The sequence below is a fragment of the Geotrypetes seraphini genome, chromosome 1 (assembly GCF_902459505.1).
Source record: "Geotrypetes seraphini chromosome 1, aGeoSer1.1, whole genome shotgun sequence".
Lineage (NCBI taxonomy): Eukaryota > Metazoa > Chordata > Amphibia > Gymnophiona > Dermophiidae > Geotrypetes > Geotrypetes seraphini.
In genome coordinates, this window is record NC_047084.1 from 452,772,866 (window position 1) to 452,787,115 (window position 14,250).

The 14,250-nt window shown below is 44.2% G+C and overlaps 1 protein-coding gene and 1 long non-coding RNA gene across 8 annotated transcripts in view; one reads left to right on the forward strand and one right to left on the reverse strand.

The window, feature by feature from the left end:
* LOC117348918 overlaps nt 1–7,172 on the reverse strand; it is a 22,490-nt gene extending 15,318 nt beyond the window's left edge. The window contains exon 1 of the long non-coding RNA XR_004537070.1: nt 7,039–7,172. This is a non-coding gene — a long non-coding RNA (uncharacterized LOC117348918). The remainder of the gene's footprint in view (nt 1–7,038) is intronic.
* Nucleotides 6,474–13,679, forward strand: GPR173 (G protein-coupled receptor 173). 7 transcript variants are annotated; one of them, XM_033921506.1, is made up of 2 exons: nt 6,474–6,592; nt 10,891–13,679. In XM_033921506.1, the coding sequence occupies exon 2, from the start codon at nt 11,093–11,095 to the stop codon at nt 12,248–12,250; it is 1,158 nt and encodes a 385-aa protein (XP_033777397.1). In that variant the 5' UTR covers nt 6,474–6,592; nt 10,891–11,092; the 3' UTR covers nt 12,251–13,679. The 7 variants fall into 7 exon arrangements, with proteins under 7 accessions (XP_033777397.1, XP_033777407.1, XP_033777441.1 ...); XM_033921516.1 differs by having other exon boundaries at nt 6,479–6,592; nt 10,886–13,679; XM_033921550.1 differs by having other exon boundaries at nt 6,506–6,592; nt 11,058–13,679.
* Nucleotides 13,680–14,250: the final 571 nt, after the last annotated feature.

A 14,250-nucleotide genomic window follows, 5' to 3' on the forward strand; every position in this document is an offset into this window, starting at 1 on the left:
GAGCTTTCTCAGGCCCCACCTGATTCCTAGCACCCCACTGTGGGAAAGCCTAGGCTTTGAAAGAAGAATCCATAGATAACTACCTCCGAATAACCGTGTTTCATCAAAGCTGAGCACTTGAGCCATGCCATAAGACCAAAACGCCGTGATTCCAGGGACACCGATCCTGACTGAGAAGATATCGATGAAGAGGGAGCTGGAACGTCTCATCCCGCTGAAGATGTATGAGATCCACATACCATGGGCGGAGAGGCCAATCCGGAGCCTCTAGAAACACCAGGCCAAGATGCGTTGCTGTCCAGTAGATGACCCGACCAACCAGAGGCCACAGAAGGAACATCATACAGGAACTTGTGAGTCAGCCAGGGCCAAACCAAGGCATCTGGCCTTAGCTTTCTCACTGTTCCTTGACTGAAAAAGTGCCCGGCCTTCAAGTTCTCTGACAAAGCCAACAAGACCCTCTGGGGCAAACCCCAGCTCTTGTAAGATCAGATGGTCCTGTGAGAGGGACCATGCTCCTGAGACCAGGAACTGTCGGCCAAGGAAGACTGCCAGAACACTGTCGACCCTGACCCTGGTTTTAAGAAAGGTTTGGACAAATTCCTATAGGAAAAGTCCATATTTTGTTAGTAAGACATGGGGGAAGCCTCTGCTTGCTCTGGATCGGTAGTACGGAATGTTGCTACTCTTTGGGTTTTGACCAGTACTAGTGACCTGGATTGTCCACTGTGCGAACGGGCTACTGGGCTTGATGTACCATTGATCTGACCCAGTAAGGCTATTCTTATGTTAACTTACCAATGCCTGCAGCAGAGACACTACTGTCCCCACTGCATCTTCGTACACCTAATGAGATGAAGCCCAGATCACCCGCTGTTCCAGAAAGCCGCCTCAACTACCATCAGTTTGATGAAAATGCAGGAGCTGTCGCGAGGCCCAAGGTGCAGAGCTGCAAATGAAATGCTGTTACAGAACAAGGAAATGCAGAAACCTGCGATGCTCTGGGTAGATTGAAATTTGGAGGTGAACCTCTGTGAGAGCCAAGGACACTAGAAACTCCCCTTAAGACACAGCAGCTATCATCATGTACTCCGTTGTCTGTTCAGAAAAAAGGAATTCGTAAGAAACAGGTGACCGACTGTAGATCCAGAATGGGTCTCCATTCCTCCAAGCCTTTCTGGCACAAGGAAGTATAAGGACTATCCGCTGAAGCTCACATTTGTGGTCTGGAACAGGTTCCAGCATCCCGATGACTAAGAGGCATTGCAGAACATCGTAGACCCTGTACTTGCCAGAGTTCAGAAATCAAGCCAGAGGTGGGCAAAGGAGGACTAACAAGTGTCCGATGAAAGTTGAGTCCACTCCTGACAAAACTGAGAAGACTGCCTTCGAGTGAAGAAGCCACGCTCACCCCTGGCGACATTGGCGCTTTCTTCTTTTTTTTTTTTTTTTTTGTGAGGTGTAGCCACTGCACAGGAACCTGAGGATGACTGGAATTGGAACAGTGGTAACATTGGCATAGCCCTGGGAATTTCTCTGGGAGGAAAAACCTGAATATCCCTGACGACACCTGAGTAGAAGTCATCTAATCTAATCTAAACCTTAGGTTTGTATACCGCATCATCTCTACATTCGTAAAGCTCGACACGGTTAACAAGAGTTAGGGTAGAAAGGAACTCCAGTGGAGGGAAGAAGCAAAATGAAGAGAAAATTTAGAGGACTAGAATAACCAGAGAGGGAGGAGGAGTTACATTTTTGAGAATAACCAGGTTTTCAGATGTTTACGGAAGAGTTGGAGGGAGCTCAGATTCCTAAGAGGAGAAGTAAGGTTGTTCCAGAGATGAGTGATTCTGAAAGGGAGGGAAGAACCTAGTTTTCCTACAAGTGAAACGCCTTTTAGAGAGACCTATACCACCAAGAATCTGGCCCTTGAAAAGATGGCTGCTGAACGTGATCCTCGAGGCGCTTAGATACTGCACCAAAAGAATGTTCTAAGGACTCAAATGAGATCATAAAAGGGCGCCTGGCACCACAGCCACACCAACCAGCACCAGCAGAAGACAGGCATGCACCTCCACAGAGGCTGCATTGCACAGGCACGCACCATAAAGGAAGTGGCCACTGCCACTCGGCTACCTGAGGAAGAAAAGAATATTTTATAACATATTACCCTGTGATCCTGAGAGTCCTGAAACCTCACTCCCCCATCACTAGGGAGGGCTGAGCATTGGAAGACTGGTGCCACGGCAGAATCTACCTCAGGCTGTTCAAACTAGAGAATGACACAGGGAAAAAATTTGTCCCTGTCACTGCCCTGTCCCCGTGACCACCGTCCCTGTCACCACCCCATCCCCATGACCACTGTCCCCGCCCCTGCAACCATTGTCCCTGCCCCGTCCCTGTGACTACTATCCCCGCAGCATCCAAACAAGCCTCAGTACTGCAATATTTAGCTTATTCCTTCCTTATAAATCAAAGTTCTGGCTGCTGAACTAGAGAAAGATGTTCAGTTGGCAGGGCTTTGTTTATAAATTTTTACCAACACAACTAATATACTACATTATCCTAAAGCAAAAAAAAAAAAGAAAAGAAATATAAATTTTTCTTTCTACCTTTGCTGTATGGTTTCTGCTTTCCTCATCTTCGCATTCAATTCCTTCCATTTGCTCTGTTACTGTGCCTCTCCCTTCACCCCCCCCCCCCCAATTGGTCTGGCACTCATCTTCTTCCCTCCACTCCCCCCATAGTCTGGCATCTCTGTCTTCTTCCCTTCAGTGTCTTATCCCCACTCTCTGTTCCCCATTTCCCTTCAGCATCTTCTCTCCTCTCTGTTCCCCATTTCCTTTCAGCGTCTGTTCCTCTCCACCCCCTTCCGCGTCTGTTCCTTTCCACCACCACCCTTCACTCTTGCCACCTCACTGCCCTTCAGCAACCCTCGCGCGGTCTGAGCATCTCCCTCCCTCCTCCTTACCTTTGCGGCGCGTTTTAAATTTACAGAGTAACTTGCTCAAACTGCCAGAGCCTGCCTGCAGTTGTGTGCATCTATGGGCGGAAGCTTCTCTGACGCAACTGGAAGTTGCATCAGAGGAGAAGCTTCTGCCCACAGACGCATGCGACTGCAGGCAGGCTCCAGCAGCTTGAGCAAGTTACTCTGTAAACTTAAAACGTGCCTCGAAGGTAAGGGGGAGGGAGGGAGATAGATTCGGCCAGTAGGTAGGAAGGAGGGGCCACGTGTGATCAGTAACCCCGTGCATTCCTTCCCTTAACAGGGTCAAGGCCATTCACCTCTCCACGGGGCAGTGGATGGCCTTGTCCCCGTACCTGCAGTGAGCACTCCCCCCCAACACCGTTTCGGCGGTGATAAAGCATAGACAAAGCTTTAGCAGATCAGAACGAGCTTTCCGGGGATCACATTGTCCTGAAACCAGACCAAGGAGCTGTGGACTGAATGGAAAAAAAGCACAAGAAAATGGTCCAGGACCAAAGCCAGTGAACTGGAAGGTGGAAAATTGAAATGGGAGCTCTGTCAGAATGACACGGTGACAAAATTCATCACCGTTCCCGTCCTCGCGGATAACCGCGGGAAATAAATCCATGTCATTTTCTAGTGTCTATTTCATCCTCTGTCCTTCTACACTAGCATTATTCAAAGCAAAGCTTGCAGGTCAGTGGTTGTGGCCATTCATACTTTGATTCTTCCCTCTTTCCTTAAAGAATGACATGAAGATGGTTTCCCGCGATTATCCGCAGGGACGGGAACGGTGATGAATTTTGTCACCATGTCATTCTCAAGTCAGAACCTCATCCGGAAATAGGCAGACAGAAGCCCGTTTAAAATGTGAAGAAGGATCAGCACCTCCAAATCCAGACGTTCAGGGTGGCTGAGGAAACCAGTCTCAGCAAAGGCATCAACCGGATCCAAATTAAATACAGTGGAAGGAGACAGAAGAATCATAAAATCTGCATGGTAACTACTGTAATCGAGGTTTGGCATGACCAGACGAGAGGGCTCCCAAATAGGAAGCTTCACCAGAGACCGAAAAAGTCCCGACGCACCCATTGGCTGCCTCAAATGAGCAGGGTTTGAAGATGTCATTCAGAGGAACCAAATAAAATCTGTTGGAAAGGCCCACTCTGCAATCATGGCAGAGCTCTATTGAGTAGAAAACACCTTGGGTAGAAATGAGTTTATTAAATACAACATGCCTGATGTGGATTGGGACATGCTTTCCTCTGCTTCCGGTAGTAGCAGGAGGCTATTAAACTCTATGAAGGGAGCAAGACTCAGGCAACTGGTGTTGGAACCAACAAGGGATCAGGCAATACTGGACCTGATACTTACCAATGGAGAAAGTGTCACAGAGGTCTCGGTGGGCGACACATTTGCCTCCAGTGACCACAACATGGTATGGATCAATCTCAGGAAAGGTTTCACTAAATCTACCACACTGACTAAGGTCCTCAAATTCAAGGACACAAACTTCAAAGAAATGGGAGACTTCATTCACCAGGCGCTACAAAGCCAAGCAGAAACCGATAATGTGGAAGAAATGTGGTCGACTTTGAAAGCCACCATACAAGAAGCAACAAACCGCTATGTTAAATCAGTAAGTAAACGGCGAAGGAACAATAAGCCACAGTGGTTCTCTGAGGAGATTTCGGACCTCATCAAGGAGAAGAAAAAAGCATTCATCTCTTACAAACAATCAGGGAAACAGGAGAAGTCTATCTGGCCAAGTCAAAAGCCATCAAAACTGCCGTGAGCAACAATTTCAACATGCTCCTCACAACCGCGTTGTCTCTCCTGCTGACGTCACTTTCAGGTGCTGCACATAGGAAGTGATGCCAGTGGGAAAGATGACAGGGACTCGAGGAGCATGTTGAAGTTCTTGTTGCTCAGGGCAATGAACAACTAGCGGGAAGGGTGTGTGTGTGCGTGTAGCAGGGAGCATCATGGGGGTGGAGATAAGGGTGGAGGAGGGACGTCCCACACCCTTGCTAAGCCACTGGGTTCAGAGATGTCGGGGGGATGGGGATGGGGATGTTTGGGGAAGGGGTGTAGGACTTGGCGGCTTTTTTTATTTGGTAGTTTGGAGATGTACTGGAGGGGTCAGTTCCTGTGAGGGAGGGTGGGAGGAATCTCCCTGCCAGTTCAGCTGATCCTGGCAGAGGGAATCCCCGTGAACTGAGCTCAGCTGATGGGGATTTCCCTGCCAGGATCAGCTGATGGCAAGTCCTCAAAGTACTGTCTCTTCCCCCCCCCACCCCCATCTAAGGGGGGGGGGGAAATCATGCCTTAATCCTTACAGTGGTCAGTTTGGGCAGCTTTGCGCCACTGATGCAACTAAAACAGGTCTTACTGCCAATATCTAAGTTCTGTCTAGGATGTCCTTGGAAAACTTTATCACTGCAGGATGTCCAGGTCTAAGCCCACCCGATGTCCGCCAACATAACACACTTCCCAACATGCCTCTTTGAGCTCTAGATGCACAGCAGCCTAGAAGTGCTGCTGGATGTCCAGAAAGTCAGTTTTGATTATTGACACGTGGACGTCCAAGTGTTGATATTGGCTGATCTTTGGACGATTCAGTTTTGATTATGAGCCTCTATGTACATAGATTGGGACTCCTGAGGAAGGTACCATAGTGGTATCTAAATATTGGCTGTGTTCAGCCTGTCTTGCATTATTGAACGTCAATAAAGATCCCAGTGGAAACATCTCTTTGTCCCCCCCTACTCTTGGACTGAATGTTAGGATAGTGCTAGGTAAAATTTGCTCAGGTTAAATACATTTTTTTTCAGCCGGAGCAGCTAAAATCATTTCTGGAGCTTAAGAAAATTGCTGGTGTTTAGCGGGGAATATTATGATAATGCAGAGTATGTTATAGCCTTTCATTGATTGGTTCTTTTTCCTTTTTGTTTAACTTCTTAATAATAATTGCCATTACTCCCCAATATTTGTGGTCTAAGGAAGCAAGAATTTTATTTTCATCTTCATATAATCTGATATGATGTGTTACCATTTATTTTGGCTGTATTTCCTTAGCAAGAATGTTTATTTCTTGTAATATATTGAAAATTTCAATAAATATATAAATAAAAAAGGATAGTGCTAGGCAGAGTTCCACAGGATCAAGTACTTATACAACATTCACTGTTGTTGTTTTTAATGGATTGATGAATGTGACTGTTGGGCAGATACCGGTCAAGTCTTTTGTCTGCAGTTACTATGATCTCTCTCAGAGCCCGTGCCCCTGCCCGATAGCTCTCCCTCTCTGATTTCCGTCCCTCGTCACCCATGCTTATGTCTGTGCCCACTATCCAACTCCCCGGCTGGTCTGGCATCTCTCCTTCTCAGACCCAAGCCCAAGCCCTTCCCCTGGTCTGGCATTGCTTCATCCGCTTGAGCTCTGACGGCGGCAATTCGTACGGAGCGGCCCCGGAGCTTCCCTTCCCCAGCGCCCTGCCCTGCCGGAAACAGGAAGTCACGTCAGAGGGGGCGGGGCGCTGGGGAAGGGAAGCTCCGGGGCCGGTCCGAGGCAGCCCGTATGAATTGCTGCCGCTGCCGGAGACCTCGAAGACGAGTTGGAAGGTAGGACGCGGGACGGGGAGTTTGAGAAGGAGGGATCGATGCCTGAAGGTGGCTGGGGAGGAAAGAGGAGGGAGAGACCTGCTGGACCGGCGAGAGTGGAAGAGAGAAATGCCAGACCGCGGGGGAGGGAGGGGGGTTCCCGGTCCTTGAATACGTGTGAAGAGGGGAGCTCGGCGTGAGGGAGTCCCGAGTGCGTGTGATTTGGGATTACTGCGTTCGTTCCCCAGATCAGGGGGATGGAGCCTGTGTCTAGCAGATGCCAAAGGCTGGCTCGCTCAAGGGAGACAATGGCACAGACACAGCCTGTCATTTGAAACGGCCGTAATAACACTAAACTCTCCCTTGAAGTAAGTGGTTTACTGTTCCAAAGCCTCATGCAAATGTGAGGGAAAGCTAGAGAGGAGGCGTAACCTCCGTTCTGCCTTCTTGGCCACCCCATAATCTACCTTGCATAGGCCTGTGATGGGCTCACGATTCCACCTATCCCACGCATCTTTTGTTGTCGTTGCTGCCTACCCTCTTTCCAGACGCCTTTGGATTATGAGTCTTCGATGGGCTTTTGTTTCCCTTCTGTCTTGAGCTGCCCAACTCCCTAATTTTCTTCTTGTCCCTCCTGCCCTTTGTCTCTGTTTGAAGCCAAGTTGCCCCTCTTCCTCGTCTGATTGGATGTGGGGACGAGCCAGTGAGCTCGCCAGCCTGCCAACCTCTCCCCCCGTGAAAGAAAATAATTCCGTTTCCAATCTTGAGATTATTTCCTTTTGTGACAGTAACAGGAGGTCTTTTGTTCTGTAAACAATAATGCATATTCCTTTTCATCTTATCCTGTGATATTTTTTTTCACGGATGCAGTTTGCTTCCTACTACTATTTATCATTTCTATAGCGCTGAAAGGCATACGCAGCGCTGTACATACGCAGGGTTTAAGGAAGGGACCAGGCGGCTGGTAATGAACTCCTAGCTCCTGTGTCTCCCTCTGAGAAAGTTTCCCAGCCCTGAGCCTCAGGTTTGTCATTGAAATATAATATGTACTTCCCTGGTATGAGTCATTCTGAAGTGTGATATACTCTCTTTGTGTGTGTGAGAAGTACAGCATGCAGATCCTTGTGAGCATGCATGTGGTGGACTTACCAACAGGTGGATCTATATGCCTGAGAGTATGACCTGTTTAAGCCTTCTCCTTACTGGTTGTATGTAGTTCTGCCTTTTTGTGATCACTGCACATCTGTGCCTATGCTTGTGCACACTGCATTTGGGATATCCATAGAGCAGTGCATCTTACACTCATGTTTAAGTTACTGGTAAAGTGAGGGAGTTGGATAATGAGAATATTATCCATTGCATCTTTTTCAGTTGCTGTTCACATTATCCAGTTTCATCACTTTGGGCCAGATCAGCCTAAAACACCCACAGAAACAAATAAATGGTAACATCTTTCTAGTTCAGGGATGACCAACCTGGGCCCTCGAGGGCCACAATCCAATCAGGTTTTCCACAGTTAATATGCATAAGATCTGTTTGCAAACAATGGAGGCAATGCATGTAGATGGATCCCAGGTATATTCATTGGGGAAATCCTGAAAACCTGACTGGGTTGAACACCCCTGCTCTAGCTATATATATTTACTGAATCTATGATCTCTGGGTGAGATGATATGTCTATATATCTCTGCTCTGTATGGAAATTTTTTTGGGTTTTGATGGAATGTCTGTGGTTATGATCACATTCTATGTAGAATATGGATGGGTGTTATGTCAGTATACATATAATTCTATAAAGTGGGTGCTAACGCTTATATGCATTATATGCCATTATTCAAATCATTTACATGTGTATATGTGTGCACATACATACATAAATGCCAACCTTCTGCCTAAGCGTTATTCTATAAACACATGCTTATCTTATAGTTTTACAACTTGATTAGACAATTTTATATAGCATGTATTTAACAGATCGGCATAGATGGGTCTTGCACTCAAGCAAGCCTAGGGCCCACAAAAAGTTTTCATTTTTTTTTTAAATCAGAAAGAATAAAAATGCAGTAGAAGTTAGTTATTTTCCTATCTCACCTTTTGGCCTTGAAAATATATACAAGAAACAGAATAAAATACCAAATAAAATATTCATTCAATTGAAATTAACACCTCAGTCATATATTAAATGCCAATGAGGGAGGGGCCCACAAAAGCCATAGTAAGGCCCTGCTCACACTGCATATCTCCAGCCAATCAGGTTTTCAGGATATCCACAATGAATATTCATGAAGAGATTTGTATGCAGTGTATCCACTGCATGTAAATCTCTCTCAGGTTTGGGAATTACTCTTTAAACTTGTATCTCTGTTTACATGTTTGTTGAAAATTGTAGACCGCCCTTACATCAGCTAAATGGCTGAGTGCTTGCACCCAAATTATAGGCCTGTATTTCACCTGTTATAGTAGTATTCTACAAAATAAAGTATAATTACCCCACCCCTCTCCCCATGTGTGCTTTGTCCATAGTCTGTATATTCAACATATTTCAGCAATTGTTTAAACACATATAAGACATCTGAGCATATTATTTATACATACACATAGGCTGGTAAATCTGTGCACCTTAGTGTGCCACAGCTAGGTCAGGATATACATAATGAATATATATATATATATATACATACAATGCAACATTTATTTATGTACTGCAAATACCTCAACAGAGTTTATTGTGGTTTAACATTAATAAGAAGTAGAGACAATATTCAGAATTACAATCTTAAAATCAACATTGAATTTACTGCTCTTTTAACACATGTTCATTAGTTTTCTTAAAACTTTTATAGTTATTCTCTGAAGTCATATGGTCTGCTAAATTTTTCCAAAGTTTTGCAGCTTGATAAGCAAGTGTAGAAGTAAACAATCTGGTGTACTTTATTCCTTTAACCTCTGGAAATCGAAATGGAGAATTCTGTCTTAAGCCATGTAATCCTACTTCAGAATAGCATGGCAAGAGAGACATATAAGTTGTGCTTCTCCTTGATATATTTGAAACATCATACACATCTATCTCATGCATATTCATTGTGGATATCCTGAAAACCTGACCTACTTGTTTCTTTCAAAGAGCGGAGTTGTCTCCCTGTCCTAGTAGGCAATGAGAGGATGGGCTCTCTGCTTCTTATCTAACTAGTTAAGGGCCCCTTTAACAAAGCTGCAATAACAAATACCGGTGTGACAAATGCAGCCCAGAGGAATTGAATGGGCTGCGTCACATTTGCTATGTGGAACTTGCTACCATGGCTTTGTAAAATGGACCCTAAGTTAGTGTATATATTTGATATTTTCGACAGAATGTTATGTGTGTTTTATCTTCAAGTGTGAGAAGTATGGTTTATCTATGTATACCTGGATAGATGCTCATTAACATGTCTTTGTATGTGTATTTATGTAGATGGTCATTAATGTCTTGTGTGTGTGTGTCTTTTCTCTTTCTATCTATCTACCATTAAATGATGAGTATGTGATGTTTTTAAGCCTTAAAGCAAAACAGAAAAAAACAACAGAGCCTGCAGTAAAAATGAAAACAAAACTGCAGGATAATGTGCAGGGTGCAGGAATTTATTATACAAAAATTCTTAAAAACATATATAGCACAACATAAATAAACATATCCAAAAAACTGGTCCTAATTTACAGATGATAAAATAAACACAAGAGAAAACAGGCTTAGGATCTCCTGTCTAAATCGCTGTGAACCACAGTGCAGCGATTTAGACAGGAGATCCTAAGCCTGTTGTCTCTTGTGTTTATTTTATCCAATCTGATTCTCTGATACATCACGTGCCATCAGTAGGGACCCCTGAGGAAGGAGTGTTTCTTCAAAACACGGACCGTGTTGGTCCGGTCCATCTGTAAATTAGGACCAGTTTTTTGGATATGTTTATTTATGTTGTGCTATATATGTTTTTAAGAATTTTTGTATAATAAATTCCTGCACCCTGCACATTGTCCTGCAGTTTTGTTTTGGTTGTTTTTAAGCCTATGCATATATACCATGTCATGGTGAATGTTTGCTCTTGTTATACCATGTCATGGTGAATGTTTGCTCTTGTGTCCTGTCTTAAATTCATTTGAGAAAATAAATTAAGTTCTATGGGTTGATGCACTTTTTGTTAACATGGAATACATGCAGTCAGATAATCGACCCTTTTCTCTTTCCCTTTTTCTCACTCTTTCCCTTTCTTGCTATCTCTGTTTCATCTCTACTCTTTCACTTCCTGTTTTCCAACTTAACTTTTTGGGTGTGTGTTGGAGGGAAGATGAATAAAATGTGAGCCATCTTTCACCTTACCTCCCTCCTTCCCTTGTCTCCCACCTTTTTCTCCATCATTATCTTGCCCTTTCTATTTTGTTCTGGGGGGTTTCTCCCATTTTTCCATCTTTTTCCTTCTGTATCCCCTCTCTCCCTTTCTTCCCTTCACTGCAGAAAATGCCTGGCAAGATGGAACTTTACAGGATCAGATGGTGCTGCTAACACAAGAAGTGACAGAAACCTTCGAAATGGCAAATGTCACTACAACTGAGGATGGTCTTGGTTCTGTCACCCAGTCTGGGACCATTTCCACCTACATCAAGCTGTTGCTGTTGGGTCTTATCATCTGTATCAGTCTAGCAGGAAACTTGCTACTCTCGCTGCTGGTCCTGAAGGACAGGACCCTGCACAAAGCACCCTATTATTTCTTGCTTGACCTCTGCCTTGCAGACATCATTCGCTCTGCAGTCTGCTTCCCGTTTGTCCTCATGTCAGTCAAGAATGGCTCAGCATGGACTTACAGTATGATGAGTTGCAAGATTGTGGCATTCATGGCAGTTTTATTCTGCTTCCATGCGGCCTTCACACTTTTTTGTATCAGTGTTACCCGTTACATGGCTATTGCGCACCACCGCTTTTACTCCAAGAGGATGACTTTCTGGACGTGTGTCGCCATCATCTGCATGGTGTGGACACTGTCGGTGGCTATGGCATTTCCACCTGTTTTTGATGTTGGAACCTACAAGTTTATCCGTGAAGAGGACCAGTGTATCTTTGAGCACCGCTACTTTAAAGCCAATGACACTCTGGGCTTTATGCTAATGTTGGCTGTTCTGATTGTGGCCACTCATATAGTCTATATCAAACTCATCCTCTTTGAGTACAGGCACCGAAAAATGAAGCCAGTGCAGATGGTGCCAGCCATCAGCCAGAACTGGACGTTTCATGGGCCAGGAGCCACTGGGCAAGCAGCAGCCAACTGGATCGCTGGTTTTGGCAGGGGACCTATGCCTCCAACGTTGCTGGGTATTAGGCAGAACGCCCACACAACCAACAGAAGGCTTCTTGGCATGGATGAGTTTAAGAGTGAGAAGAGATTGGGGCGCATGTTCTACATTATTACCCTCCTCTTTCTAGTCCTGTGGTCCCCGTACATTGTGGCATGCTACTGGCGTGTCTTTGTTAAGGCCTGCAGCATACCTCACCGCTACCTTTCCACTGCTGTGTGGATGAGCTTTGCTCAGGCTGGGGTCAACCCCATTGTCTCTTTCTTACTGAACAAAGACTTAAAAAAGTGCTTAAGTGCCCACATCCCATGCTGGAGGACTAAGCCTCAGCTGCCAAGGGAACCTTATTGTGTTATGTAAAATAGTGGAAGGGCACACAGGGCACCAAATGGCACCACCCAGCATCCCGTTGTGTTGCAACAAAAGCCATTTGGTTCCACGAGATGACACTAAATGATATTAGAGTGTATCTTTCATGTCAACAGGGAGAAGGGTATGGGGAGGGGGCGTGAATAAGGGTTTGACTTGGGTGGGCAGGAGGGGAAGGGGTTGTGTCAGAATTTGAAAAAAAAAAAAAAAGACCATGTGCATTTTTTTAAAATCAAGTTTTATATAACTTTGAAGTGAAGACTTTTACTTCCGTTACTGAGAGAGTTTGTAATGTAACATGTCTATTTTATGTTCCCTTCAAGTGTTCAGAATGAGCAGGTTTAAGAGTTGGAGAGAGGCAGGTAGAGATAAGAGTATGAGGAAGAAAGATGACAGAGGAATAAAAGATAGATGGAAAGGAAGGAAAGAGGATGGTAGGGGATGGCGTAGAAAGTGGAAAGAATAAGGAAGGAGAAAATAATAGAAAAGGATGGAGAGAGGAAAAAGGAAAGAGACAAGAATAGAGGAAAGAAGGTGGTGAAGAGAGATGCACAGAGAGAAGAAATGCTGCTGTTGTTTTTTTTTCCTCCTTCAACCTACACTTTTTGACATTATTAGAAACTGCAAAGTCTTGAGAAGATAGGATTGTGTCAAAGGCCATGTGAGGTGGAAACAACCTGAGAAACTGCTGCCTGTTTTTCTAGGGCTTTTTAAAATTATTCTATTTCAAATGAACCGAACTGCAGCAGTTTCTGGTCTTTTCAATAGCGTATCATGCAGAGAAAGTTATTGTGCCTCTGGATGGACAAACAGATGGATTGAACCAGTCTTTAAGCCCATTTTTATGTGTTGGAAAAGGCATATATAGCAAATATCCCCTACCAGAAGAATTATGAGATATTAATCACTTATTGAGTGATACTGCGAAAATAAGCAATGGGTACAAACCTAGGGAGAAATTGCTGACTGTAGGCTGTCCCGGGGACTACAATCATCTCAGGTATGTAATGCACTGGGTGGGAAAATGGTGAGGATGGAAGAAATGTAGAGGCTGTACTGTAACCTTTACCAGTTTTATGGTCTTAGAAAGGGTCCCAAAGCAAGGTCAGACTGAGCTGTAACCAGGCAGCATACATTACCTCTTTTTATAAGAAAAAAACCCTTTTAATATCATTCAGAAGATGAAAACAAACAGGTTTGGGCCCCTTCTGGTAACCAGGCTCCAACCCTTTGTGAAGGTTTGCGGGAGACAAAAATCAAACTGATCAGACCTGTTACCTATAATAAGGGAAAGGGAGACCTGGCCTTCCTGTGGTTTCTCTCGTAATTCTGCAAGAGGAGGAAAGTGTTTTTGTATACTCTCTCATGGTCCTGTATTACAATAAAGGTGTATCTTTCTCCTTTTGTTGCTTTACATTAAGATGCGGTATCTGTTCACTACTCATGGTTCTGCTTTTTTGTTTAATTTTTTAACACGAGATCTTTCTCTATCCTTTCTTATGACCTTCTGTTTGGATAAAGGTTTCTAGGCTTCTTGCCTGCTTCAGGGCACTCTCTTCTGGCTCTTTCTTTAGATAAGGATGTCACCAACCCTTCAGAATGGTCTTGGAGGCTCCAGGAATTACAGGTCAACAAAATGGCAGTATTGATGAAAATGCATAAAAATAAACATCGGCACCAAAAAAAGTTGAATGGTGAATTAGATTTTACTCATTGGTTTCATATGTTCCCAGAGACTGTATTATAGCCAGCATTTGCCATGTCAAGGTTTAATTGCAAAGACAGTATGAACAAAAATATAATTGCAGAGGAGCAAATTTTGTAAAATAAAAAAATTAACATAATTATTTTTAGTCTCGATGTATCAGCCATTTCTGAACAGCATACATTTTTTTTAATTAAAGAACTGAACAAAATTAAGTAATATACACCTCTTTACCATTCCCGTGCCCAGTCATTTTAATATGTATTGAAAAGTAATATAACCCTTT